The 25,170-nt window shown below is 45.5% G+C and overlaps 1 protein-coding gene across 8 annotated transcripts in view; it reads left to right on the top strand.

The window, feature by feature from the left end:
* AKAP13 (A-kinase anchoring protein 13) overlaps positions 1-25,170 on the top strand; it is a 240,291-nt gene that overhangs the window by 139,448 nt on the left and 75,673 nt on the right. For all 8 annotated transcript variants that reach the window (XR_014504561.1, XM_083411731.1, XM_083411734.1 and 5 more), the window contains one exon: positions 23,418-23,499. Coding sequence is in view for 7 of the 8 variants with exons in the window: in XM_083411731.1 (XP_083267857.1) it covers positions 23,418-23,499 (82 nt within the window). In the remaining variant the exon portion in view is untranslated. The remainder of the gene's footprint in view (positions 1-23,417; positions 23,500-25,170) is intronic.

Raw genomic sequence — 25,170 nt, 5'->3', positions numbered from 1 at the left:
TTAGGGTTTAGAGATGTTAGGAAATGGTGGGGCTTTAGTCTCTCTCCAATGAATTCAACCATGCCAAGGAACCATGCCAAGTTCTGTTTTATTGAGTTTTTAAAATTACATTATTGATTGTTTCCCCTTGCTTTATGAAGTGCATTCATTTGTCTATAAATTCTGCCACTGGTTGCAAGGGGTTTTGGAGGCAAAGGATTAGATTTCCCTGTTTGCAACTGTCTTGTTTCCAAACAAGCATGGATATGGGGTCCAATTAGAATGGTAATTACTGGCTTGTTCCGTGGGCAGAGAAGTTCCTTTGCTGTAATCACAGACCTGTTGCAATTACTGATGATGGAGTCCAAGGGTGCCTCCAGCCGCCCTAAATAGAAAAAAAAGAGGGACGAAACAAGTAACTCCAGTGTCTTCATCCCTTCTGCTCCTTGCCATTGGCAATGAAGCAAACAATTGGCCAGGAAATGCAGTTGGATGCTAAATGCTATCTGCACATCAATTTTAATCTCACCGTTTCCTTGTCTGGTGTATTATCTTGCTAAATTGAGAAAGGGGAGAACCGCCTTTCTCATTCGGACTTTTATCAGGATGCCCAGCAGGAACTGTAAACAAAACCACATGGATTCCAAGTGTTGTGATATCTTTAAACAAAACACGCAGGAGTAAATGTGTTCTCTAAGAGGATCAGTGTTTGCTAACGCTTTTTTCCCCCCTGGTGTGATGATCCATCTTAATTTTGGGCACATTTAACCTGGTTAAATGGACGCGGGTGGCACTGTGGGTTATACCACAGAGCCTAGGACTTGCCGATCAGAAGGTTGGCGGTTCGAATCCCCGCAATGGGGTGAGCTCCCTTTGCTCGGTCCCTGCTCCTGCCAACCTAGCAGTTTGAAAGCACATCAAAGTGCAAGTAGATAAATAGGTACCGCTCCAGCGGGAAGGTAAACGGCGTTTCCGTGTGCTGCTCTGGTTCGCCAGAAGCGGCTTAGTCATGCTGGCCACATGACCCGGAAGCTGCTGCGCGGCTCCCTTGGCCAATAAAGCGAGATAAGTGCCGCAACCCCAGAGTCGGTCACGACTGGACCTAATGGTCAGGGGTCCCTTTATCTTTTAACCTGGTTTAACAGCCGACTCCTCCTTCCTAGGGAACCCTGGGAGCTGTAGTTCTTTGGAAAAGGAAGCTGTAATGGAGAATTCTATTTGCCAAACTATATTGCCCAGGATTTTGTGGGGCAGGGGCCATAAAGTGTATCAACCCAATTTAAGTTGGTAGTGTAGCCACGTCCTTTCAAAGCATTTGCAAACAACACTTTCCCACTCCCATCACTGCTACTTCTTTGTGAAGTTTCTGCATTTGATCTCCTTCTGCTTTCTGCTTTACCTTATGGCTTCTAATCCTCATTGATCAAAGCTATTCAGCTTTCCTGCCCCCTCATTTTGCATAAATTATAAATATTATTAATTTATTAAGGCATGCCTCAGTTTTCTTTCAGAATAGTATTTGGAGAATATCCCCAATAGTGGAAGAAAACAAAACCAAAACAGACCAGTCCTAGTGGTGCAGCAATAAGAAACGTTAGCGCATTTGCAAAGCTAAGCAGGGTCCGGTATGGTTTCAAAATGGATGGGGAACCCCATATTGAGATTCCTGCATTGTTGGGGATGGACTGGATGACTCTTGGGGTCCCTTCTAAGTCCACGATTCTGTGATACTAATCACAACAGTGTTAGCCAGCGGCTTTCTAGTCAGCAGTGAAAGAAGCCAGGGTTAGGGGTTTGGCAGAGCTCTCTGGAGAGGAGGGGCACATGAACCTGGCACCACTACCAAAAGGACCCTGCTTCTTATAAGCCAGCTGCTTCTGGTTTTCATTTGTTAATGGAACAGTATGTTGGTGGGGGCACACGAGAAAGAAGCCTGTTTTTCATTGTGGTCATGGTGTACTGATAAGTTAGGTTGGTTCATGCATCATACCAAGCCATAGCACTGGCATGTGGGAATGAGTCTTCTAATCAGGCACTCCACCCTTCTCCTCTCTCACGCTCTGCTTAATTAGTTTCCTTCCAGCTTTGGGGCAAACCATAGTTTGCAGCTACAGCCAAGCTGTAAAACTATGGCTTGCAGAAACAAATTGGCAGGGATTTGTTGTGAAGAGCCAGGGAGCGCAGCGAACTTTGATCATTACACTAAGATTGATATTTTACGAGATAAGATGTGAGAAGGTATTGGTTGATGCTTCTCAGTTGTTCCTGATTTTACTAGCTGATGTCCGGAGTCAGCAGCATCTGTCGTTGCCTCTCATAAAACTAGTTCAGAAGCCCAGCCTTTTTCCCCTGCTCTGAGCCTGGCTTCGGCTGGGGAGGGCAGGATATAAATAAAATTTTATTATTATTATTATTCTACCACTAGGTGGTGTTCAGGCTTGATCTGCTTTCAAGTCTTTATTGTCATGTAAGGTCTTCCTCTGAGCTCTGTTTCTGAGGGTGAAAAAAGAGGCTAAGCTCTTAGGAACAGAGGAAGCTGCTTTCGTATATTGAGTCCAGACCATTGGTTTATCTAGCTCAGTGTTGTCCATAGTGATGCTCCAAAAGTTTTAGGTAGCTGTCTTATTTGAGATTAAGCTGGGATTTGCGCATGTAAAAGCATATCCCCTGCCTAACCTAGATTTTCTAGATCTTGTCTAAGATCTATACAAGACCCATTCTGTTCCAGAAAGTAATAGCATTTATGCTAAAACCCCTGTTTATTGACCATCCTGGTTCGCTTGCACAAAGCTTGCAGGGAGGTTAGACTATAGGTTTACTGAACATTTGTCCTGGTATGTTTACGGGCGGTTTTAAGGCAATTAGCATTCATCCTGCTTTCATTGTGATTTGCTTGTAGGCTGGTTAGACATCTTCCTGTTAATCATTCATTTCTCCCACACTGTTCAGTGCATTTCCCTATCACTTAACTGCAAAAAGTTGAGTTACTGTTTTTTTAAAAGTGATTTCTTCTGCCAGAGCACTTTAATCCACTTTAGTTGTGCAAAACTAAATTTCTGGTACGTGCTTGAATCCCTCTGCAAAATGTTGACAGTCTGGAGACGACTGTAGAAGTATCTCAGATAATGCTTGCAAGCACTTAGTGAGGCAGGCCAATTCTCTGATCCCCACATTGCACATTCTTATTCTTACTCTTATATTTCAATTTATATACCACCCTTCATCAAAAGATGTGTGCAACATAGAAAACATATTACAGAACTTCAGTGATAAAAACATAGTAAAAAGTATACTGACAGACAGCCTAATAATAAATTAATTACGGTACCACTATAACCACCCCAACCCTCGCTTTTACAGGAAATAGATTATTTAATGGCCATAGGCTTGGGTAGAGGAGTGCTTTTGCCTGGTGCCAAAAGACATGAAATGACGGCACCAGATGAGCCTCTTCGGGGAGAGCACTCCACAGCCAGGGAACCACCACCAAAAAGGCCCTGTTCTCTTGTTACCACCTTCTAAACCTCTCTGGGAGGGAGACACAGAGAAAGGTCTCAGATGACAAGTGCAGGATCCGGAGCAGTTTATATGGGGAGAGGCAGTCCTTAAGGTCCTGAGCCATGTAAAGCCTAAAAGGTCAACACCAGCATTTTGAATACTAATCAGCCAGTGCAACTGTGTTAGGAGTTTGAGTAAGACTTGCCTAAGGCCACCTGTTATTTGTGTTTATTAGTTGCCTGTTAATCTAGGCACCGTCGGCACTGAACATTTAAAGCACTTTAAAAAGTCATGGCTTCCTCCCCCCGACAAAAAAGCTGGGAGCTGTAGTTTGCTAAGGATGTTGAGAGTTGTTAGGCGACCCTATTTCCCTCAGAGAGCTACCTCAGAGTCCCTTGGGAAGAGGAATTGGCTGTTAAACCACCCTGGGAATTGTAGCTCTGTGAGGGGAATAGAGGTTTCTTAACAGCACCCTTAACAAACTACAGTTTCCCAGGATTCTTTGCAGGAAGCCATGATTGTTTAAGGTAGAGTAATGCCTCTTTAAATGTAAAGTACAGATGGGGGCTTATCTGTCTCATTATCTAGTAAGTTTGTGGATGCCATCTTGAGGTGGGGACCTTGTGCTTTAGAATGCGAGATCTTGGCAGTCTCTGCCACATCAGCTGCCAGTGTGCTTGTTCTTGCATAATGAATGCAAAAAATAAAATAAAAAAGAGCAAAGTATAATCCTTCACTTATATGGCTCTTGCCCATGAGAGCGCGTAACCACAAATAAATCAGCTTGTGTCCCATCAGTCATTTTTGATACCACAGACTAAGCTCCTTTCTTTTCCAGAAAGCTGTCCCCTCATCATGAATCCACTTTGCTTTCCTGGTTTAGAATCGTAATTTCCAGTATGCTTGCACACTTTAAATGTGATCCTAAATAGCAGTTGGCAGAGCTGAGGTGAAATCTCTCAAAAGAGTTTTCTGAAAAATGGTTAAAAGCACTGGGTCCCCCACCCCCAGTTGTGGAGGACCACAACTGTTTGAAAACTTCCTTCTTCCTCTGAAGAATATTTGGCAAGATGGTCCCCTCCTCTTCACCATCATTTAACTTTGGGTGCAACTGTAGATTCAGATTTAATATTAAGATTTTTCAGTATGGATTAATAGTAAGAGTTGTGTTCAGCAGAAGATGATTTTCTAAGAAAAATAGTTGAAGAAATGCACATCTTTCTCCCAAGGTTAAATGCTTCCCAAGTCTTGCTGCCTAAAAATAATGTGAAGAATTTTGAGAGGCCATTTTTGCTGAGCCCTAGAAACTGGACGCGGGTGGCGCTGTGGGTAAAAGCCTCAGTGCCTAGGGCTTGCCGATCGTCAGGTCGACGGTTCGAATCCCCGCGGCGGGGTGCGCTCCCGTTGTTCGGTCCCAGCGCCTGCCAACCTAGCAGTTCGAAAGCACTCCCGGGTGCAAGTAGATAAATAGGGACCGCTTACTAGCAGGAAGGTAAACGGCGTTTCTGTGTGCGGCTCTGGCTTGCCAGAGCTGCGATGTCACGCTGGCCACGTGACCCGGAAGTGTCTCCGGACAGCGCTGGCCCCCAGCCTCTTGAGTGAGATGGGTGCACAACCCTAGAGTCTGTCAAGACTGGCCCATACGGGCAGGGGTACCTTTACCTTTACTTTAGAAACGGTGGCAATTTGCAGAGTCACCTGTGCACCTGTCAAAGCACCATTCCTGAGTAAAAACAATCAAAAGAGTCTTGTGCAACCTTAAAAGCTAGCAAATGTGTTATGGCCATGAGCTTTCATGGATTCGAACCCTGTTCATGAGATGCACAAAGTGAAATCTAAAGTAGAGTAAGGCAGGAGTTGAATGGCAATGAGATGCAAAAATTACAGCCAGTTATCATTAGAGATTAAATATATTTCAAATATGTGATTAGCTTTTCTCACAATAAAAAACGTGTTTTGCATAAAACAGGGATACAACCAGTTTGTTTTCCACCCCAATTCTAAATCCAGTGAATTTTTGCCTCTCTGTTCCACACAAAAGCAAGCCCCCCCCCTAAAAAAGCAGAATTAAAGACTGCCCCTTGTTGCTTGTTTCCCTCTCCCTTGTAACTACTTCTGCCCGAAGAAACAAAAGGTTTTCTAGCATCTCCATCTAGAACACATTTCTCTGGCCGTTGGTCCAGTTGAACGGAATGTAGTTCCAAATATGTTTCCTACCTGGAAGGCGATTGAGTGTGGGGGAATCAAAGAACAGCAAGCGTGATAACCTACCTGGAGGTTTCTGAGTGGTGTTTGGGGATTTTTTTCAAGGCTTACCAGCAGTTCCTGGTGGAGAATTATCAAGAATGGCAGAACGGTTTTCTCAAAAGGCAGCTTGCCCACTGTTACTGAACTTTTTACTGGTATGGGTATCACGGAAACCATTGTGTGTGGAGGGGGGCACACTCTGGTCAAGCAATGCAGCACAGTGAGGCCCAGTCTGTGTCCCTTGTGAGCTGTATGTGTGTCCTAGGACGTGTTTGGAACCCTCTGCAAAAGCACAGAGATGGACATATTCTTCCACGAACAGACCAATGAAAATAAGTTCTCTCTGCAGAGGAAAGAAATTTGAAAACAGAGGTCTATGCAGTCATTTGCCAGGAGGCTAACAGTGACCTCCCCTCATTCTCCCATCCAACACAAAGATCCCCTCCTTCACAATTTGCTGTGAAGGGGTGAGAGGAGGCTTGTGTCCCTTTGAGTAAAGGGATTTCCCCCTTTTTTGCAGCGAATCTTCGCAGGAGGCGGGAGCAATGAGGTGCTTCGGGATAAGCAAAGAATTAGAACCCACCACGAGCAGCCCTTACCTCGATCCTCCTCACCCTTCTGCAGCCTACTACTTTCCCACAGTGACCTTCATGGCAGAGTGGGGATTTGATTCTGGGCCTCTCAAGTCCTAGTGTGACACGCCTAACCTCTTAGGGTTGTGTCTATTTCTTTTTGTGGAAATCTGCTGTGATTTGGGGTAATCAGTCTGATTCAGGCTAAGAAGAGCAGCTGCCATCTTTCCCCCCCTAATCTGTAGAGCTACACGGTTTAGGACGTTAATGCTCTGCAGTATTTCTGCAGATTGCATCATTTTCAGGCTTTCATAACAACATGACAAGCCTAATGTAAAACAGATATCAAAGAGGTTCTCTGTTTTCGGCGTGGCTGTGATTTCCTCCTTATTAAAAGGTCAGCAAGTGGAAGGGGATGATATGGGGAGGAGGATTTTCTGGATGAAGTACACACAATTGAGTTTGTGCGTGTGGGGGTGTCTTTTTTGAAAACTGCAGCCCTAGACTTTGGTTTGGAATTGAAATGACTGGTTAGCTTCCATTAAAAAAAAAAAAAAGCAAAGCTCTGCAAAGCACACAATTCTGCAGCTCTTCCAGATGTTTTTAATAATGCAGCTTGGAACTGTCGCATCAGCAGTCTAGAGAGCTTAGCTGCTGGGTTTTCTCGTTCTTGCTCTGTTTTGAGCACTTCTCGTTCGCAAGTTTCTTTAAAAGAGGGGTCACCAAGTTTCTTTGGCCCGTGGGCACACTTGGGTTGTTCAGTGAGTGCTATGGGTGCCACTTCTTCCAGTTACTTCTCCCCAACCCCTTCCCCAGATCTATGGTTCTTCCCAACATCAGAGACAAAGATAGCAGTGCACATGTATGCACTTTGCTTTTCCAAGGGGATCTGCGTAAGAGTGGAATCCAGTAGAATTAATCTGAGCCTCGAAATGGCACATGGAGTTGAAAGAGGAAGTGAGAGAGAGCATCCTTCTTCCAACTTCCTCCTTCAGCTCTATCCTGTTTTCAAGGAAGAATAAAGTAAGCCAGCCTGTTAGTGAACCCTGCTTTACAGTGGTTGCATGGCTGGAATGTAGCCTGTTGTACAAAGGTAAGAGTCACATGGGATGCAGGTGGCGCTGTGGTCTAAACAACTGAGCCTCCTGGGCTTGCCGATCAGAAGGTTGGCGGTTCAAATCATCGCAGTGGGCTGAGCTCCCATTGCTCTGTCCCAGCTTCTGCCAACCTAGCAGTTCGAAAGCACGCCAGTGCAAGTAGATAAATAGGTACCACTGTGACGGGAAGGTAAATGGCATTTCTGTGCGCTCTGGTTTTTGTCACAGTGTTCTGTTATGCCAGAGGTGGTTTAGTTATGCTGGCCACATGACCCAGAAAGCTGTCTGTGGATAAACGCCGGCATGAAAGCGAGATCAGCTCCGCACCCCATAGTCGCCTTTGACTGGACTTAACCATCCAGGGGTCCTTTACCTTTACCAATAGTCACATCCATTATTCCACCCAGTTTTGCCTTTGGCCACACCACACCCACTTTGGGATTGGGGCCGCCAGGCTGAAGAAGACTCCCTACCTCTTTTGCAGCTTTGTTCCAGAAACAAATTGGCAGCCAGCATAGTTTTTTGTAAAAGGTTGCTGTGTACAGGCAGCAAGCATTTTATGAGTGTCTGATTGATGCATGCACATGCTCACTACCGTTGCTGCCTACCTAGAAGTGGCCCCAAACAGGGTTGGTCTTATGCGCACTCTGCTGATGCATGCATGTGGGGGGGGGGCGGTTGTCAGGAACGGAACCCCTGATCAAAATGGCCACTGCCTGTACAAGCACCAGTCTTCTATCTGTGTCCTTGGAGATAGTTTGGAAATTTGTTAATGTGTACAGTTTTCTCCTTCTTGGTGTGTGCATGCTGGATCTTAATTATTTAATGAAATTGTTCCATCTGGCACAAAAACGGTTCTTGAGTTAGTGAGAAAACTATACTACTGTACAAAGGAAAACATGTATTTTTCTGGCCACCTCTGGTGCACAGCCCTTGGAAGATTGCCCCCAAGGGAATGTGGCCCGTGGGCTGAATGAGGTTACATGTATGAGTTTAAATTGGAGAAACACAAATGGAACACATATGGGAAGGGTCGTAGCTCAGTGGCAGAGCATCATCTTTGCACATAGAAGGTTTCAGGTTCAATCCCCAGCATTTTCCAGATGGAGACTCCTTCCTTATACCCTGGAGAGCTGCTGCTCGTCATTGTAGGCAGCACTGAGCAAGTCTGACTCAGTAGAAGGCAGTTTCCTATGTTCCAACATGACCCAACAGTTTAAAGCCCTTTGCTTGCGTCTGAAATTCGAGAACTGCCATCTGTGGGCGATGGAGCAGCAGAGATTCTATCCAAATGTGAGAAGAGTGCAGTGGGTTTCCTCACAACTGTGTGTGCAAGCAGTTTGGCCGTTTCCTTACCACAGCTGTTTACAGCATAAAGAAGCTTGAGGTGGCCCAAACCCCAGACCAAGAAGGGGGAGGGGGCTGCGATCGGTAATTGTATACAGCTGAGGCCCCGGGAAATGGAAGAAGATATAAAATTAAACCAAGGAAGCTGTGATTTGAATAAGGGAGGTGTGGTCATGGGGAGCAGGAAGATTGATCTGTGTACAACAGTCATGCAATTTGTGTATTTGCGGGTGCTGCAGAAATCTGTTTGAGATGGAATTCGGTAGCCAAGTTTGCAACTCCGGATTCCTTGCATGGTCTGTTGTGGACCTTGCATCACAACGCAAGAGACCTTTTACATGTGACCAACGCAGTTTATCACATCAAGCAAGGGTTGTCTGATATTGTCTGCTGTGCATGCATTACTGCTGAAATCCATTGCAACTGACCTATGGTTCAATTCAGTAGGGCTTTATTGTCCAGATCTCTGTAAGCTTGAGGCATGTAGAATGAGGTCTCAACCATGGTGAAACGTTCTGTGGGCTTATAGGCAGAAGGCTTTTTCATATGGATTTAGGAAGCTGCTTTCTACCAAGTATGCCTGGTGTTTCATCTAGGTCAGAACTGTCTATGCTGGGGGTAACTAAACATTTGGTGTACTGGAAATGTTGTTGGGCTATACAACTTCCACCATCCCTGGCCATTGGTCAGCCAACTAGGTTGGATTCCTGCAACATCTGAAGTGTACCATTGCTGTTTACCTGTGATCTGCAAGGTCTATAGGGTGGGGAAGGAGAATTTGGCCTACCGAGCCATCCACTTTGACCCATGAGGCTGTTTTGGCAAAGCCATGTCCACCCACCTTACACCTGACATATTGTGGGTCAGGAAAATCCATGGCTGGGCCAAAAGGGGAGTTGTACCAGCATAGTGCTTTGCTAATCTTGCCGACTGGTTGATGGTTAGGACTTACAGTCTGGAAGGTGGAAGAGATGAGGATTGTCCCACTGTGGTGTCGTGGTTAGAGTGCCAGACTGAGACTGGGGAGACTAGGGTTCGAATCCCCACTCGCCCATGAAGCTCACTAGGTGATCTTTGGACCAGCCACTGTCTGCCAGTCTACCTTGCCTCCTAGGGTTGTTGTGAGGATAAAATGGGGAGAATGAGAACCATATTGGAGGAAAGGTAGGGTATATAAAGGTAATAAATAAAACGCCTTTCCCCATCTCTAATATTAGGGGTGGAGCAGGGATTAATAATATAAGCTCTGAAGGCTTGTTGTTGGCCTTCGCCTTGAGAGACAATGGAGTGCACCTCCAGGGGTGAAGTCAAACTGCTGGGTAACAGTATGGAAGTGACCTCAGCACGGAAGTAACCTCAGCAGGGCGCAAGTCTGAGCCATGTGTATGGAGGTCCTGGGCTGCCCAGATGACAAGACCCCCATCTTGGCCTTGCTGATGTGGTCCAAAGGAAAGCACATATCAGTGGAGTTGATTACACACAACATAAATCAGGTCAAGCCCTTAGTGAAATGAACTGGAAGGCTGTATTTATTTTTTCATCTGAGGCTTCACAGAATCCTTTAGTCCACCACCGTCTCTCAGGAGTGATGTGAAATGTTGCAAACTCTTACGTTAAGGGACTCCACTTTCCCCTGTGGTACCACCAGTCACTCCTGCTGCTCTACTCAGAAAGTGGGAACGTCTGCGATAGGGGCTTGGGGTTCCACAGGACATCACAGCAAGTTACAGGAGTTCCCAAAAAGAATTGCATTGTCATGTTACACACCTTCTTTTTCACTAATCGTTGTGACCCTTTCCTGGATCAAGCGGCAGAAGGATTTTGTTTGTAAACTGGAAGTTATTTTTGGGGTGTGTGGATTTCCCCCACTTTCTGTACTGGGGCATGAGTAATGGGGAAGACCTGTCATGAGATGTTATGCTGTGTGGTGGCATACAGGCAGGGATGCAAGAGAGCATCTCCAGAAAAGTCCCCCTTCGCGGTTCTTGCCATTTGCAAAGACATGTCGTAATATTGAAAGCAGAAGTGTCTGGGTTAATAATGTTGATCAATGGTTCCAGGCCCCATCTTCTGGGCCAAGCAGGCTGAGTGGTGCTAGTGGTCCAGTGCTGTTTTTCCTAGGATGGGGATAACCTGGCAATATACAAAAGAATGGAGGACAAGGTGAGAGGAGCCGTCAGACTTCCAATCTTTCATCTTTCAAGAGCTTCTCTGTCGCCGAAGGCAAAGCTACAGAGCATGATTCATTAATGTTGTTTCAGGGTAGGCATACATCAGGTGGAACTGTTTCTCATATGTATATTAAATTAAATGCAGCAAAAGAACCAGCTTCAAAGAACTATACTTTCCAGAGTGAAGTGCTGTTAGTATGTGTGATCGTCTTCCAAAGCAACTACTCTATTCTGAACTTAAAAATGGAAAGCATAATGCTGGTGGTCAACAAAAGAGGTTTAGAGACTGTCTCAAGGCACATCTAAAAAAATGTAGTATAAACACTGACAACTGGGAAACACTGGCCTGCAAGCGCTCCAGTTGGAGAACAGCCTTTACCAAAGGTGTCATGGGCTGTGAAGACACTCGAACTCAGGACACAAGAGAGAAACGTGTGGCCCAACGTATTTGCACGCTGGGCAAATCCACACTGTGATCAACGCCCACTCGGAAACCAATGTCCCCGCTGTGGAAGGACGTGTGGCTCCAGAATTGGCCTCCACATTCACTTACAGACTCACTGTTAAAACCGTGTTTGTGGAAGTCAGTCTTACTAGGCTATGAATGATCGCCAAAGAAGTAGTGTGTTTTTTTAAGAAAATAAATGGGACAGACCGGAAGGACGCATGGTTTAAACCGTGGCACAGTTAATGTCATAAGAAGACTGATATAGCCCAGCAATCCTGTTCTTACACTGGGCAACCAGATGCAGATGGGAGCCCACAAGCAGGACCTGAATACAGCAGGACCTCTCACCACTCATGATTCCCAGCAGAAGCACATGCTGCCTTTGACACTGGAGCAGGAACATGTGTTTGGATCCCAAGGTTGGCATAGGGCCCGCCACTCCAAACAGCACAACCATTGTCGCTTTGTACGGAGGGCCTGAAAAAGCTGGATGCAGTCGGGAGAAATTCTCAAGATTGCCTTCCCCGTGTCTTCCAAGTGAAGAGGTCGGGGCAACCAGAGTGTGCCGTACCTTGGGCAAATCCTGAGTATCCTGAGCTGTAGCATGTTACCGGTTTTGCTGCTTGCCATTTTTCAATGCTGCTAATTTCCAAGTCTCTAGCTTAGAAGGTCTTCTTGCAGCAGAGCTCATAAAAGTTCATTTTATGTGTCGAAGAAGGAAGTGGAGCTGAGTCATCCCTGCCTACAAGTAAACTTTGCCTGTTAAGAAGAAGAAGAAGAAGAAGAAGAAGAAGAAGAAGAAGAAGACTCGATTAGTTTGGTGACTATCGATCCTCTTCGTAATTTCTCTCTCTCTCTCTGGCTTTCTGCAGAACCAGAGAAACCCCTTGATTGCACAACGCCAATGCCATGAGTTTGTGCCCAGCGGCTCTGATAAAGAAGACTCCTTCTTGAAGCATGTGACTTCTCTGATATCATGTGAACTGCACAGGCCATGTTAACAGATGTTTTTTAGCTGTCTTTTGGTGGGGTACGTTCCTTTGTCCCTGAAGAAGAATGCTCAGACTTGAAGAGGCTTTGAGCTCAGATTGTTTTAAGTGTACCTTTTGCAGCTGCCTCTCTTTGTTCCTGGGCTGGTGCCTTCCATTTCACATTTCCTTAGCCTGTAGGGTGAGAGAGGGCTAGATGACAAAACCCATACCTTCAGCCTGGCCTTTGACTCCTTCCTGACCAAAACTGTGCCCCTCTGTGGCTATCCTATAGCAGGAGAGGTGAGGCAGTGGTTACATTCACGCCATGCATTTAAAGCACTGTGATACCACTTTAAACAGCCCCCTAAGAATCCTGGGAACTGTAGTTTGTTACAGGTGCTGAGCGCCGTCATAAGACCCCTTGTCCCCTCAGCTTCACAATCCCCAGATTCACTGGCAAGAGTAATTGACTGTGAAATCACTGAGAATTGCAGCTGCATGAGGGGAATTGGGGTCTCCTAACAACTCTCAGCACCCCTAACAAACTACAGCCATTGGGGGGGGGGTTCAAATGCATGGTGTAAATGTGTCCACTGAGGCCCCCTTCCATTGGCTCTGCTCCTCCTTCAGCCATTCCAACTGGCTACAGCAGAGAGGGAAGAGGGCCGGGCCCCTTCATAGTCTTGGCTGGAGCTAGCCGCTATTTTCTCCTCCTGGCCCAGAAGCATCTCCTTCAGCAGCCATTCAACATGCTCATTATAACGACTTGGTAACCTTTTTATGAAAGTGAGAGCATGGAGGTGCTTATTTTCCTCTGCCCTCCCCATTCAGTTTTCCTTTCGTATCACAGCTGTTAGATGGCATGCCATTATTTCAAGTTGAAAGCAGTCTTGAGGGCATTGGCAGGAAGGGCATGGTTATATTAAGATAGCAAGTAAACAACTAAGGAAATACAGGGCCCAATAATGTCATGGCCTCAATGCTCATACACATAGCTGATGGACCCAGCAAACAGCTAGCTACTCTTAAAGGCAATAGGAGTTGCTTCAGGTTTCCAGGAAAGACTGATGAGGACATTTGTGGGCCCTTCTGCTAATCCTGGCACTCTTCTTGCCACAAATCTTTGTTCTGACTGTGGTGTCCTCAGCATCTGATTCTGTGGCCTGTGAAAATGTGCCTGATAACCGCAGCACTCTGTAGCTAATGCTGTGACCTGCCTGAACTGTGTACCCCCTTCAAAGATGGTCCGGGAAGGGGTGGGGAGGAGGAGAGGATGCTGATCACTGAAATCAGTTCAGTGGAAAATAGGCACAAATGAAACTTTTTGCAATATCCTTTGGTGATGGCTGGAAAGGAAACGGTTAATCAGCTTCCCCACACATCATGCCTCCTTTTCGAAACCTCCCCCCATCTTTAATGGGAAAATACAGCCCCTCTCCCCCCCCCACCATTTTAATCAGATCAGGCAAATATCTACCTAATCATGTATGATCTGCTTTTTGAGTTCATCTCACGTAGCCCATGCTCCCTATTTTACAATAAGAACTCCAGAAGAGCCCTGTGGGATCAAACCAAAGGCCTGTGTTGTCCAGCAACCTTTCCCACAGTGGCAAAGCAGATGTGCTGCATGTGCCCCTCCAGGCAAATAGACCTCTCCAGTTTTTGTTGCTAGCATGCTGCCTCTGAACCTGTAGCATTAGAGAGCATTATGCTCCGTGAATCCTTTATCCTTGACTTCCCCAACCCGGCACCCCAGCCCAGTAAGGTATTATTGGACTCCAATTCCCATCATCCCCAGCCAGCGTAGTCAGGAATGATAGAAGTTGTGGTCCACAGCAACATCTGGAAGGCCCAGAAGGTTTATTCACTCCTCCTTTAAACAAAGAAGAAACCAACTGTGGAGGACACCTATCAGCAAGCATTTGTGACATTCCCAACGCACCTGGCTCCCTATCACCAGAGCAGTTTTGCAGCTATATTCAACATGTTTGCCAGTAAATAATAATAATAATAATAATAATAATAACAATAGAGGATTACAGATATATTCCACTTTAGTTATTTTAAAGGCTCACACACAGTTTAAACCATGTTAGAAAGAGACTTAAGGCTGTACCAGCTTTCACCTTTTGATACCTGTGTGTGTGGTGCCAGCTGCATGGGAAGTTGGCTTAGACTGAGTCAGATGATTGGTCTATCTAACTCTGTATAGTCTAACTGGCAGCGGCTCTGCAAGGTTTCTGGCAGGGGTCTTTTCCCAGCCCTAGCCAGAGGTGCTGATTATTGAACCCAGGACCGTCTGCATGTAAGGCAGATGTTCTGCCACTGAGCTACCATCCTACTGTTAAAATTTTCTGTGTTCACTCTCATAAGAGCATACTGCTGTTTCTCTGCCCAACATGTTACTGCTTTGTTGATCAGGGAAGGACAAAACTATTTCTGGGCCATGTCACTTTTTGCATAGGTTCACCTGTACTTCTGTTCCATTATTTTGTTTAAACAACAACCACCAGCCTCATTGAAACCGATACTTACATATATAGGGAGTTTGAAAAAGTGTACATAGTTTGATCCATTAGCTGAGCACTGGATTCAGAGTCAAAAAGCATTCAGAGATATCCATTATCCCTGATTTAAATGGTGATCTGTGTGTTATTCTGAAAGGTGTGGATTTGGGACGCACTGCATGCAAGTGTTTGCAAAGACTGAAGTCCTCAAGCGTTACTTATGAGTACCCTTTTTTCACTGGTGTTTTTTGTTGGGTGTTTAGTGTGTCAACAGCTGGCACAGCTGCTCTCCTGTAATGAAATTGGTGGAAAAGTTGCCATCCCTCCCCCCTGATTCATCGTCCAATTCTCCACCCCCGACTTTCCCTGCACAGAGTCTTTTTGACTCTGAAGCAAAGAACTAAAGTAAAGTAAACAGAAATACAAAAAAAGAGCCTCTCCCCTGAGAGACCAGGGGTGGAGACTGAAGGGGGCTCCCGTCAATTTTGAAATCAGGAACTGTGTGGCAGTGTGTGGTTCATTCTCTAGGCTTGGCCGATGTGAATACAGTGGTCCCTCGGGTTAAGAACTTAATTCGTTCTGGAGGTCTGTTCTTAACCTGAAACTGTTCTTAACCTGAGGTACCACTTTAGCTAAAGGGGCCTCCCGCTGTTCTCATCCTGAAGCAAAGTTCTTAACCTGAGGTACTGTTTCTGGGTTAGCGGAGTCTGTAACCTGAAGCATCTGTAACCTGAAGCGTCTGTAACCCGAGGTACCACTGTAAGCTATTGGGAGCAAAAGAGGCACCGCTTGTAGGCGAGGGCCAGAGAGAGAAGCGGGTGGGACCGATCCTCTAAGACAGGCATCCCCAACCTTCGGCCCTCCAGATGTTTTGGACTACAATTCCCATCATCCCTGACCACTGGTCCTGTTAGCTAGGGATCATGGGAGTTGTAGTCCAAAACATCTGGAGGGACGAAGGTTGGGGATGCCTGCTCTAAGAGCCCTGGGTTTTTTGTTCAGAACAAAATTGGATATTTAGCCTCAGTTTTTATTCTTGCAGCAAGAGTGGCTACTTCTCAAGGTGGAAGAGGCGAACCGAAAGGAGGAACCTCTTCCTCTCCTCTCCCAGCCAAAGAGATGAATCACATTCCCAAAATTACAATTAAGTTTTCAGCCCTCACACAACACCAGGGCAGTGAGCAAGTGGTGACGTCTCAGCTCTGGTCAGGAGGGAGTGGTTTTTATATCCTTTCCACCACCTCCAGCTGTCTTCTGTCATTAGACTTTTTGACTTACTCTAGAGCAACCTTTGGTTGACTGACTGACTATACTCACAGAGAAGATCAGAAGGAAAAGTGTGGCACATCTCTGGCGGTTACTTTCTCTCTCCGCAGAGAAATTAACGTTTGTGTTTTGATACTGTTCTCCATTTGAATTAGGCACATTGGGATTTAGTCTAGCCTGGATCTTATTTTATTTTTGCACGGGGAGACGACAACGTGCCTTTTTTGGGGGTCTGTTTATAGAAAGTTCCTGTTTCAAACATCTGGATTTTGTTGGCTGTTGGGTCCTTATCCCCTCCCTCTTTTTTCTTCTTCCTTGGATCTTGAAGTCTTTTCAAACCAGACTGGGAAACTTTTCGGTGGCAAAAAGTTTCAAGGAAGTTTTGGCGTGCCCCCGTCCCAAGCAGCAAATCTCCTTCTGCGTAGCCAACCATATCCATCCTGTGTACTGCTTGCGTCTTTTATACAAGTAGCTCTATGTTCCAATGAGTCTTTTTTTTAAAAAAAAAATCAACCAGTCACAGTGGTGAAGTTTCTCTCCCCCCTTTCTTCCTGTTGAGAGAACTGGCCAGACTCAATGTGATTCAGAGAGAGAGAGAGAGATCTTTCTGAGACTCGAGGACCCTTAGCAAAAACACATCTGGGAGAGAGAGGTTTAGTTTTCTCTTGCTTGCTGAATCTACCCTGGAGTTGATGATTAGCCCTGCTCTTCATAACCCCAATCCTCAGACAAAATGTACGAACGTCACAAGAGACGATACAGCCTGTGTGACATTTCGAAGGTGGACAGGACTGTGGATGTTGTGCTCTTAAAGGTATGGTGCTGTTGCTTCTTTTCGTGCTTTTCATGGTCTGCATCTCTGTTAGCTCCTGTTGCAGGAAGAAGCCAGATGTTTCTTGCTTTCTCTCCCGCTGTTGTTCTTCCCAGCTGTTTGTCATGATGGGACTTGGTAGGACATGGAAATCCGTTCATTTCCAATTGCATGCTTTAAAACTGCAAAGGAGCTGAGTATTTTGCAACGTGATCCCTTCGCACGTTGACTCAGAAGTGAGGTGTGCAATGTTCACAGGCAAAATTGCACAGGGTTTTCAAAAAAGAGGGTGGGCCCCACACAACCTTCACTTAAACATCTTTCTTGGTGGTTCAGTAGGTGACCGCAGAGATAATAAGCCCAGTAGAAGTGCGCTTACAATAATAGAAATAAAATAGAAAGATGAGCAATATTCTTTTTATTATCCTATTTGTGGACAAATACTTGTCCATTTGGTGGCTTTTGGTATAGTTCTCTGACTTGGTTGCATTTCCTGTACTCTGTACAGTAGTCATTCTGCTGGTCACTGTTTTTGTATATTTCGCCTTTCTCCAAGCTGTTCAGAGTGGAGTGCTCTATTGCCACAACAACCTTATGGGGTAGGCTAAGCTGAGTGAGAGGGACAGTCTCACGGTCATCCAGTAAAGTTCATTGCTAAGTGATGGATATGAATGGGTTTCCCCCCAGTCAGATTCCAAATGATGTGCTCTGTCCATCAAACCAGTATTAGCTCCCTGGATTATGCTCAGCTAACCAGTCACTAGTGAGCTTCACGGTAGAGAGAGAATTTGAACTCTGTGCAATCCTAATGCAACCGGGGTTTTTTTTTTTGGGGGGGGGGCAATTTCTGCTTTTCCCAAGTGTCATCTGGTCCAACCCTCATGAGAATACCCCTCCTGTACTTAGTGCAGGAGCTACTTACTTATGGCATGTAAATTGGTAGTAGTAGTACAAGTTTTCTAGGTGCGTTTTTTTAAACTGCCAATTCCTTACTCCTTTCCCCCTTCCAAATTTTGCTCTTCTACAGTCAGTGGATGGGAACTCACTAATCCCTCCCTAACAGAACCACATTTTCCCATCAAGTGAATAGAGTTATTCCCATTTCCTTTCAGTTCTGAACCCATCGTCGTCCAGTGTATACGGTCTAACCAAGTGTGCGTGAATACAAATCTTTAAAGAGTTGTGTACCCCCAGAAATTAAAATTTCTGTACCAAGCAGGCAAGTTGCCACACCTCCAGGAGACTGATTTTGAAAATGGAAGTGATTTGAGTTCCCATTTGTTTTGTGTGGATGACTTTGTCATCTGCCTAAAAAAAGGCATTTTAATATAAAGCTGGGTGCCTCCTTCTTCCCCCTCCTTCCGCCACCCGAACTTTGTGTATATGTGTTTTCTTTTCCCTCATTGGAATAAAGATTTAGTTTTGCCTTTAAATAGGGTGTGTAGGCGGGAGCTGCAAATACCTCTCTTGGCTAACGGTTCTTAGCATTCCCTCTCCCTCTTCACCCCCTCCACCCGCCCCCAAATCTAAAATTAGTAACTGCTCCACTAAACAGTAAGGTGGCAGTCTGGGAATGTTTTGTCACTCTTAAGAGCTTTAGTTTCCTGGCAGAGAAGGCGACTGGAGGAAGGCAGCCAGTTCAACGGGCAATGCAGTCTGGCTAGGATATAAAGTTGGGAAGGAGGGACCTCTCTGAAATGGAGGCTAAAGGGGCATTGCACATAAGATTTCCCAGGCCGTTTCTGATTTCAGAAGTGTCTAGTTCAATTGGTTTTCACCGAAGGAGGAAAGCAAAGCAGAAACCCAAACTGTCCTGATCAAACTTGCGAAGTGAAAAATGAAAAATAAAACTCTGTGTGCTAAGGTGACTTGAATCTTGCATCCCACAGGGCAGAGTTCTGCGAGCTGCATGAATTCTGCAAATATACACAAATTCTGCCAATATTTTTGCAGAACTGGTTGCACCATTCTCTTAGATATAATTCTGCTTTCCTATCATGGAATTGGGAAAGGAGTCACACAGATTGCTGAAGTTATGCCTCTAGTCACTGGAAATTTCATTCGGCCACCTCCGTGGCATTTGAGGTTTTAGCCAACAGCGCCCTTAGTCTTTGAAGCATCTTGTTGCAGTTTGGATGCTGAAAGCGTAGTCCTTTTAAAACTGAAGGTGAAATTATTAGCAATCTGGATTCTGTGCTTAATATCCAACGTTACACTTTCCTTTCAGTCCTGCAGAACCAAAGCATGACACAGATCTGGCTGTAAGGCAGATTTGTGGAAAGCCATCAGGTGAATTGAACCAGATTCTGACTTTCCTATAATTGGAAATCACTGTTCTTTTGCCCTGTACTATGAAATGCATAGGAGTTAGGAAATCCTCATTCATATCCCATCTTATCTTGCCAGAGAGTATCTTTGGGGAAGTTGTGTACTTTAAGTGTGTGATGTGATGTGCTGAGTGATGGGACAGCTAGTTTAGCCTGATGCTGTTGCTAGATGCTGTTAATAAGAGTGATTGTGAAGGTGCTCTTGGAGGTTGTGTTTGTAATATCGACTTTTCACTGCTGTGATAGCTTTGTCTCATTGGCCAGCGACTTCCTGTTAATAATAGAATGAGTTGATGTTGTCATCCAGGGTGAGGGCCGCATTCCCTTCTGGGAAACTTTTTAAGGGCCAAGTGGTAGGTGGAGCCAGAAGCGAAAGTGGGTGGAGCAGTGGATGCAAATTTAACATTTATGGTATTATCAGAGTTCAGGGATGCATTTCAGCCAGGCAAAAACATGCAGAGTACAAAGCAGTACCCAAGATAGATGTGGTTTGTGGAGAGGGTGTGAAGCTTCAGGTTGAGTCCCAGATAGAGAGATTTGGATACCTGCATTTAGCCCCCGGTCCTAAAGTTCTCCAGATATGAAACACCAGGAAAAACAACCTGGGAAAATGAATGGTGATTCTCTCTCCCACCTGGCCTTCATGACTCTGTCCTTGCTATAATCAACCATGCAGGTTTGCCTCCCATATTAAGTAAGTGTGCGTGCACTTTGGTGAAGTACCTATTTCTGATTCACCTGGAAAGAAGCAGCTAATTAGAGAAGCACGTTGACGGCTCTGTTCATGCAGGAATTGTGCGATAGCCCGTTCTCTCTTGTCTTCCTCCAGGGTTGACTTGGGTAGTACACGCACTGCCTTGCCCCTGCGATTGAGGGGGCCGCGGCCGCAAGACATCAGCACACCAGGCGTGCACACCCCCATAGCCTGTACTCATGACATCAGTGTGCCCCGCAGTGTGTCCACGTGATGTTAGTATGCCGTGTGGTGTGGCCACGCTCTGTGGCATGCCGACGTCACTTGTGTACTCTGTGAGGCACACTGATGTGTAGCGTGAATTCCCCCTGTCTTGCATGTGTGATGCGAGCATGGTGTACCTGTTCAGTAGTATTTGGTAGTATGGTGCCCTGAGCAAGGCCAAAATTTGGCAACCCCAAATGGATGGTGCAATGATGGCGCTACCTTTGAAGGTGACCCGGAAATGACAATTAATCTAGAATGCGGCAGCTAGACTGGTGACTGGGAGCGGCCGCCGAGACGACATAACACTGGTCCTGAAATACCTACATTGAAGAAGAAGAAGAGTTTGGATTTGATATCCCGCCTTTCACTCCCTTTAAGGAGTCTCAAAGCGGCTAACATTCTCCTTTCCCTTCCTCCCCCACAACAAACACTCTGTGAGGTGAGTGGGGCTGAGAGACTGTGACTGGCCCAAGGTCACCCAGCAGCTGCATGTGGAGGAGCGGAGATGCGAACCCGGTTACCCAGATTACGTGACTACCGCTCTTAACCACTACACCACATTGGCTCCCAGTACGTTTCTGAGCACAATTCAAAGTGTTGGTGCTGACCTTTAAAGCCCTCAACGGCCTCGGACTGGTATACCTGAAGGAGCGTCTCCACCCCCATCGCTCAGCCCAGATACTGAGGTCCAGCTCTGAGGGCGGTTCCCCCTGCCTTTGAGAAGCCAAGTTACAGGGAACCAGGCAGAGGGCCTTCTCGGTAGTGACACCTGCCCTGTGGAACGCCCTCCCAACAGATGTCAAGGAAATAAGCAACTATCTGACTTTTAGAAGACATCTGAAGGCAACCCTGTTTAGGGAAGTCTTTAATGTTTGATGTTTTATCATGTTTTTAATATTCTGTTGGGAGCTGCCCAGAGTGGCTGGGCAAACCCAGCCAGATGGGCAGGGGATAAATAAATTATTACTGTTGTTGTTGTTGTTAATTTTGTGCCCCCCTCAGCTTGGCACCCTGCGAGGGTTTTTGGGGGGGTTGGGGTGGGGTTATCCAAAATAGTCAAAACTCTGGGGAGGTGGGTTACTTGTCAACTTCATGGCTAGGAATCTTCTTACAGCATCTGAACTTACAGCATACTTTTCTGTCTTTCCTTCCAAAATACAGACGTGGGCTTGATATTGTACAGGGATCAGAAGCTCCTTTTATCAAAACAGGAAAATAAAGTGTGTCCTTTGCACGCTGGAGGCTAAATTAAAACATGATTAAAGGAAATGCAGACCCGAGGGTTTTAAAAGGAAATGAAAGCTAAAAATAATCTCCCCCCACCGCCAGTGATTCTAGTATGATTTTATAGCTATATCAGCAAGGGTGAATCTTGCAAAAACACTTATATTTAGGGAGCTTTTCCAGCATCCAAAAATGTGTGAAGTGTACTGAGGTGACCTGGGAGAGGGGGCTATAGCTCAGTGGTGGAAGGCATACTTTAAATGCATGAAGTCCTGAGTTCAGTTCTTGTCATCTCCAATTTAAAAAGGAACTCTTTGACAACAAGTGATGGAAAACACCTTTGCTTCAAACCTTGAAGAGCTGTAACGAGTAATAGTAGGTAGTACTGAGCTCTATGGACCAACCATCCAACTCTGTACATGACAGGGTTGTGTATGTTTACATGTTTATAAGTGGGACCTACAACAAAACGTTGCAGCGTGAAGTGCTGGTGTTCAGGTTTTGTACTTCTTTTCTGGCCCAACAGCTGGTCAGTACTCCATTCCCAGTGAGATTATATTTATTTTTATTCCTACTACTACATTTATGTTCCAGCTTTTCTCCAAGGAGCTCAAGGTGGTGTACCTAGTTCTTTTCTCTCTTGTGTTTTATCCTCACAACAACCTTTTGGGTTAGGCTGAAAGATTGTGGCTGGCCCGAGGTCGCTCCGCAAGCTTCATGGCTGAGTGAGGATTTGAACTCCAGGCTTCTGATTGTAGTCCAACACTCACTATGTCTTCATTTGTCTGTCGCATTCTCCCCTCCTCCATTTCTCTCTAAATAAATAATACAGTGGTGCCTCGCAAGACGAAATTAATTCGTTCCGCGGGTCTCTTCGTCTAGCGGTTTTTTCGTCTTGCGAAGCAACTCTATTAGCGGATTAGCGCTATTAGCGGTTTAGCGGCTATTAGTGGCTATTAGCGGCTATTAAAGGCTTAAGGGATTAGCGGATTAGCTGCTAAAAGGCTATTAGCAGCTTAGCGCCTTAGAAAAAGGGGGTGGGGAGCGAAAAAACCCCTAAAGAATCGCAAGACATTTTCGTCTTGCGAAGCAAGCCCATAGAGAAATTCGTCCTGCGAAGCACCTCTGAAAACGGAAAACCCTTTCGTCTAGCGGGTTTTCCGTCTTGCGAGGCATTCGTCTTGCGGGGCACCACTGTAAAGCATTTTATTCTCCCAAGTCTGCTGATATCTCTCTTAGGTTCACCACCTTTCATCTGGGGTTGGCGATCAAGAGCATAGAAGAGATTTAGTTTCACACAGTCTCTAGGTTTGACTCGAAGGCTTTGAGTTTTAGCCTCCTTCTCTCAGGGTGCATAAGAAGGGGGTTAAGTCTTAGCAGGGAGAACCCAAACAATATACTTTATATAGTCAAGCAGTTTCCTTCAAACTTTTTCTATAATAAGAACTTGCACTGTCCTTGTGTTCACTGTCTGCAGTATAAACGAAGTTGGGTAAATTTATATATTCTCTGAAGTCTTTTGGGTACTACTTGATAATGGCATCTTCTTGAAACTTGTATCAATATTTACATGTGGTGTTGTTGCTAAATTCCATTTGTATATTTTCTTACATGGATCATCAGGGAGTTGATAGCCCATCTTATATTTGTGTCTTAAATTGTTTCTCCAAATAGTTTTCTTAAAAACCAACCAACCACCAACCAACAAGCTATCATATATTTTGATAGAAGCAGTTTACATAACCACTTTCTTTAAAAAGAGAGGGAATTTCAAACGTTTACTTGCGGAGTTATACATGTGTCTCTGTGTTTGTGTGTCTGAAGTCAGCACTCTAAGGAATGCATAGCCTTAGACTATTCCCTCTTATCCGGGCACCAATGGGTTTTATTTGCTGAACTTTGGATCTGTTTAGCCTGATGCCATTGGCATGAGTACAGAGGCAACTTGAAAATATGCCCGTTAATTTTTCACCTCTCTTGCTTTCTGTTAGATTAACCGTGAAAGCTGGAGTCCTGTTGAAACTGCTCAGGATCCCTCACTGTTGGAGCCAAAGCATCCATGTCGTTCTGCAGGTAAGATGAATTCTTTAGTCTTCGAGATATAAAATCAGAAAGGCAAGCTGTTGTTACTGAGCTGGCTTCTCTGGGTGAGAGGCTGCACAGAGCATTTGAGTTCTCTGGAACTCTTTGCTAGCCTAAAGTGGGCAAGGTTGGCTTCCAAGCACGATTCAGTGTAAATTCTAAACTTTAAAAGGCCCTGGGAAGGGCCATAGCTCAGCAGTAGAGCACATGCCTTGCGTGCAGAAGGTCCTAGGTTCAATCCTTGGCATCTCCAGGAAGAATTGGAGAGGACCAAAGACCCTGTCTGGAACCCAGCAGTGCTGACTGCTGCCAGTCAGTGTAGACCAGGGGTGATGAACCTGTGACCCTCCATGCATCTTACACTAACACTCAAATTGTGCAATGAGATTTAATGCTTGTGTGCAACAAACTCACTTCCCCCTCCCCAAATTGGGCTTTTTGCTGTAAGGAAAGTGATGGGAAATTGCATTAGAACACAAAGGATCACGATTTATTGACTTAACGTCATGTAACCTCCCTGCAAGCAGCTCGGAATAAATGCTGAAGAAGCAGCCAGCATCATATAATCTCCCTGCAAACTGAGTTTATATTAAATATGCCCTCTGGTGGCTGCATCCCAGCTGCTATCCTTGTTGGCAAGGTGGTAGAACCTTTCATGTATGTGGGACAGTCCTGCCTTGTGGAAAGACACAGTCTTAATACAAGCTGCACCCCAACGGGCAAACCCCATGTCCTCTTACGTCATGCAAGATGATGTAGTAATAACAAAACACATCAGCAAATGCTCGGGTGAGCAGGTGAATCTTTAAAAGGTGCTGAAACTTTGACATGGACGATGCTTGTCTTACCTTTGGAATGGGGGGTGATTCTGAAGGTGGAGCATCACAGCAGAAAAGACCCACCTCCTGGCCACTGCAAGATGTAGCTGTGCAGTTGGTAGGACAACCAAGAGATCCTGAGATTCCAACCAACTTGGATGGGAGACGGTATTCTCTCAGGTGATTGGGCCACAGGTTGTCCAGGGCCTTAGATTTTTAAATGCTTCCTTTTAGTTAGTTATTTTAAAGGGGAGGAGAGAGGATACCTCTCTACAGACAGAGAACCAGCACAGCAATGGTAGACGTTCTTGCTTAGTCCTTTGCCTGCTATGCTGGTTTCCTGTTGCAGGAAGTTTTTAATATAGAAGAGTATTTAAAAACAAGCAAGTTATTTGATTGCGAGCCACCTTGTAAAGACTTGTACTAAAATACGTTGGAAAATGTATAAAAGTGACACTTGATTTCCCCAAATGCTGTTTGAGGTACAGCCATGTGTTCTCCCCTCCCTGGCCTTGAACCACCTCATTCTTGCTGTGTTTTTAGACCAGGGAGCCTCTGCCTACATTGGTAAGGTCCCCAGTGTTGTTTTGCTGTGAGATTTGCAAGTGATGGATGTTGACGGATGCAAGCCCTAAATCGCTCGTGCTCAGGAAGCCCGTGGCACGTGTGCTAGCATGTGTGTCATCCTTCCAGCTTTGTTGTGATGGTGTTTTCATTGGTAGGGGCTTATCAAGCCATCAGTAGAGGTGGAAATGGACTCAGATTGCACAACACACAGGCACACACTTAAAGCAAAGGCAATAAAACCCCTCACAATAAACCAGGCTTTACCTGAGAAGACATG

The sequence above is a fragment of the Podarcis tiliguerta genome (assembly GCF_965153285.1).
Source record: "Podarcis tiliguerta genome assembly, chromosome: 14".
Classification (NCBI taxonomy): domain Eukaryota; kingdom Metazoa; phylum Chordata; class Lepidosauria; order Squamata; family Lacertidae; genus Podarcis; species Podarcis tiliguerta.
This window is presented reverse-complemented; position numbering and strand designations above follow the sequence as displayed.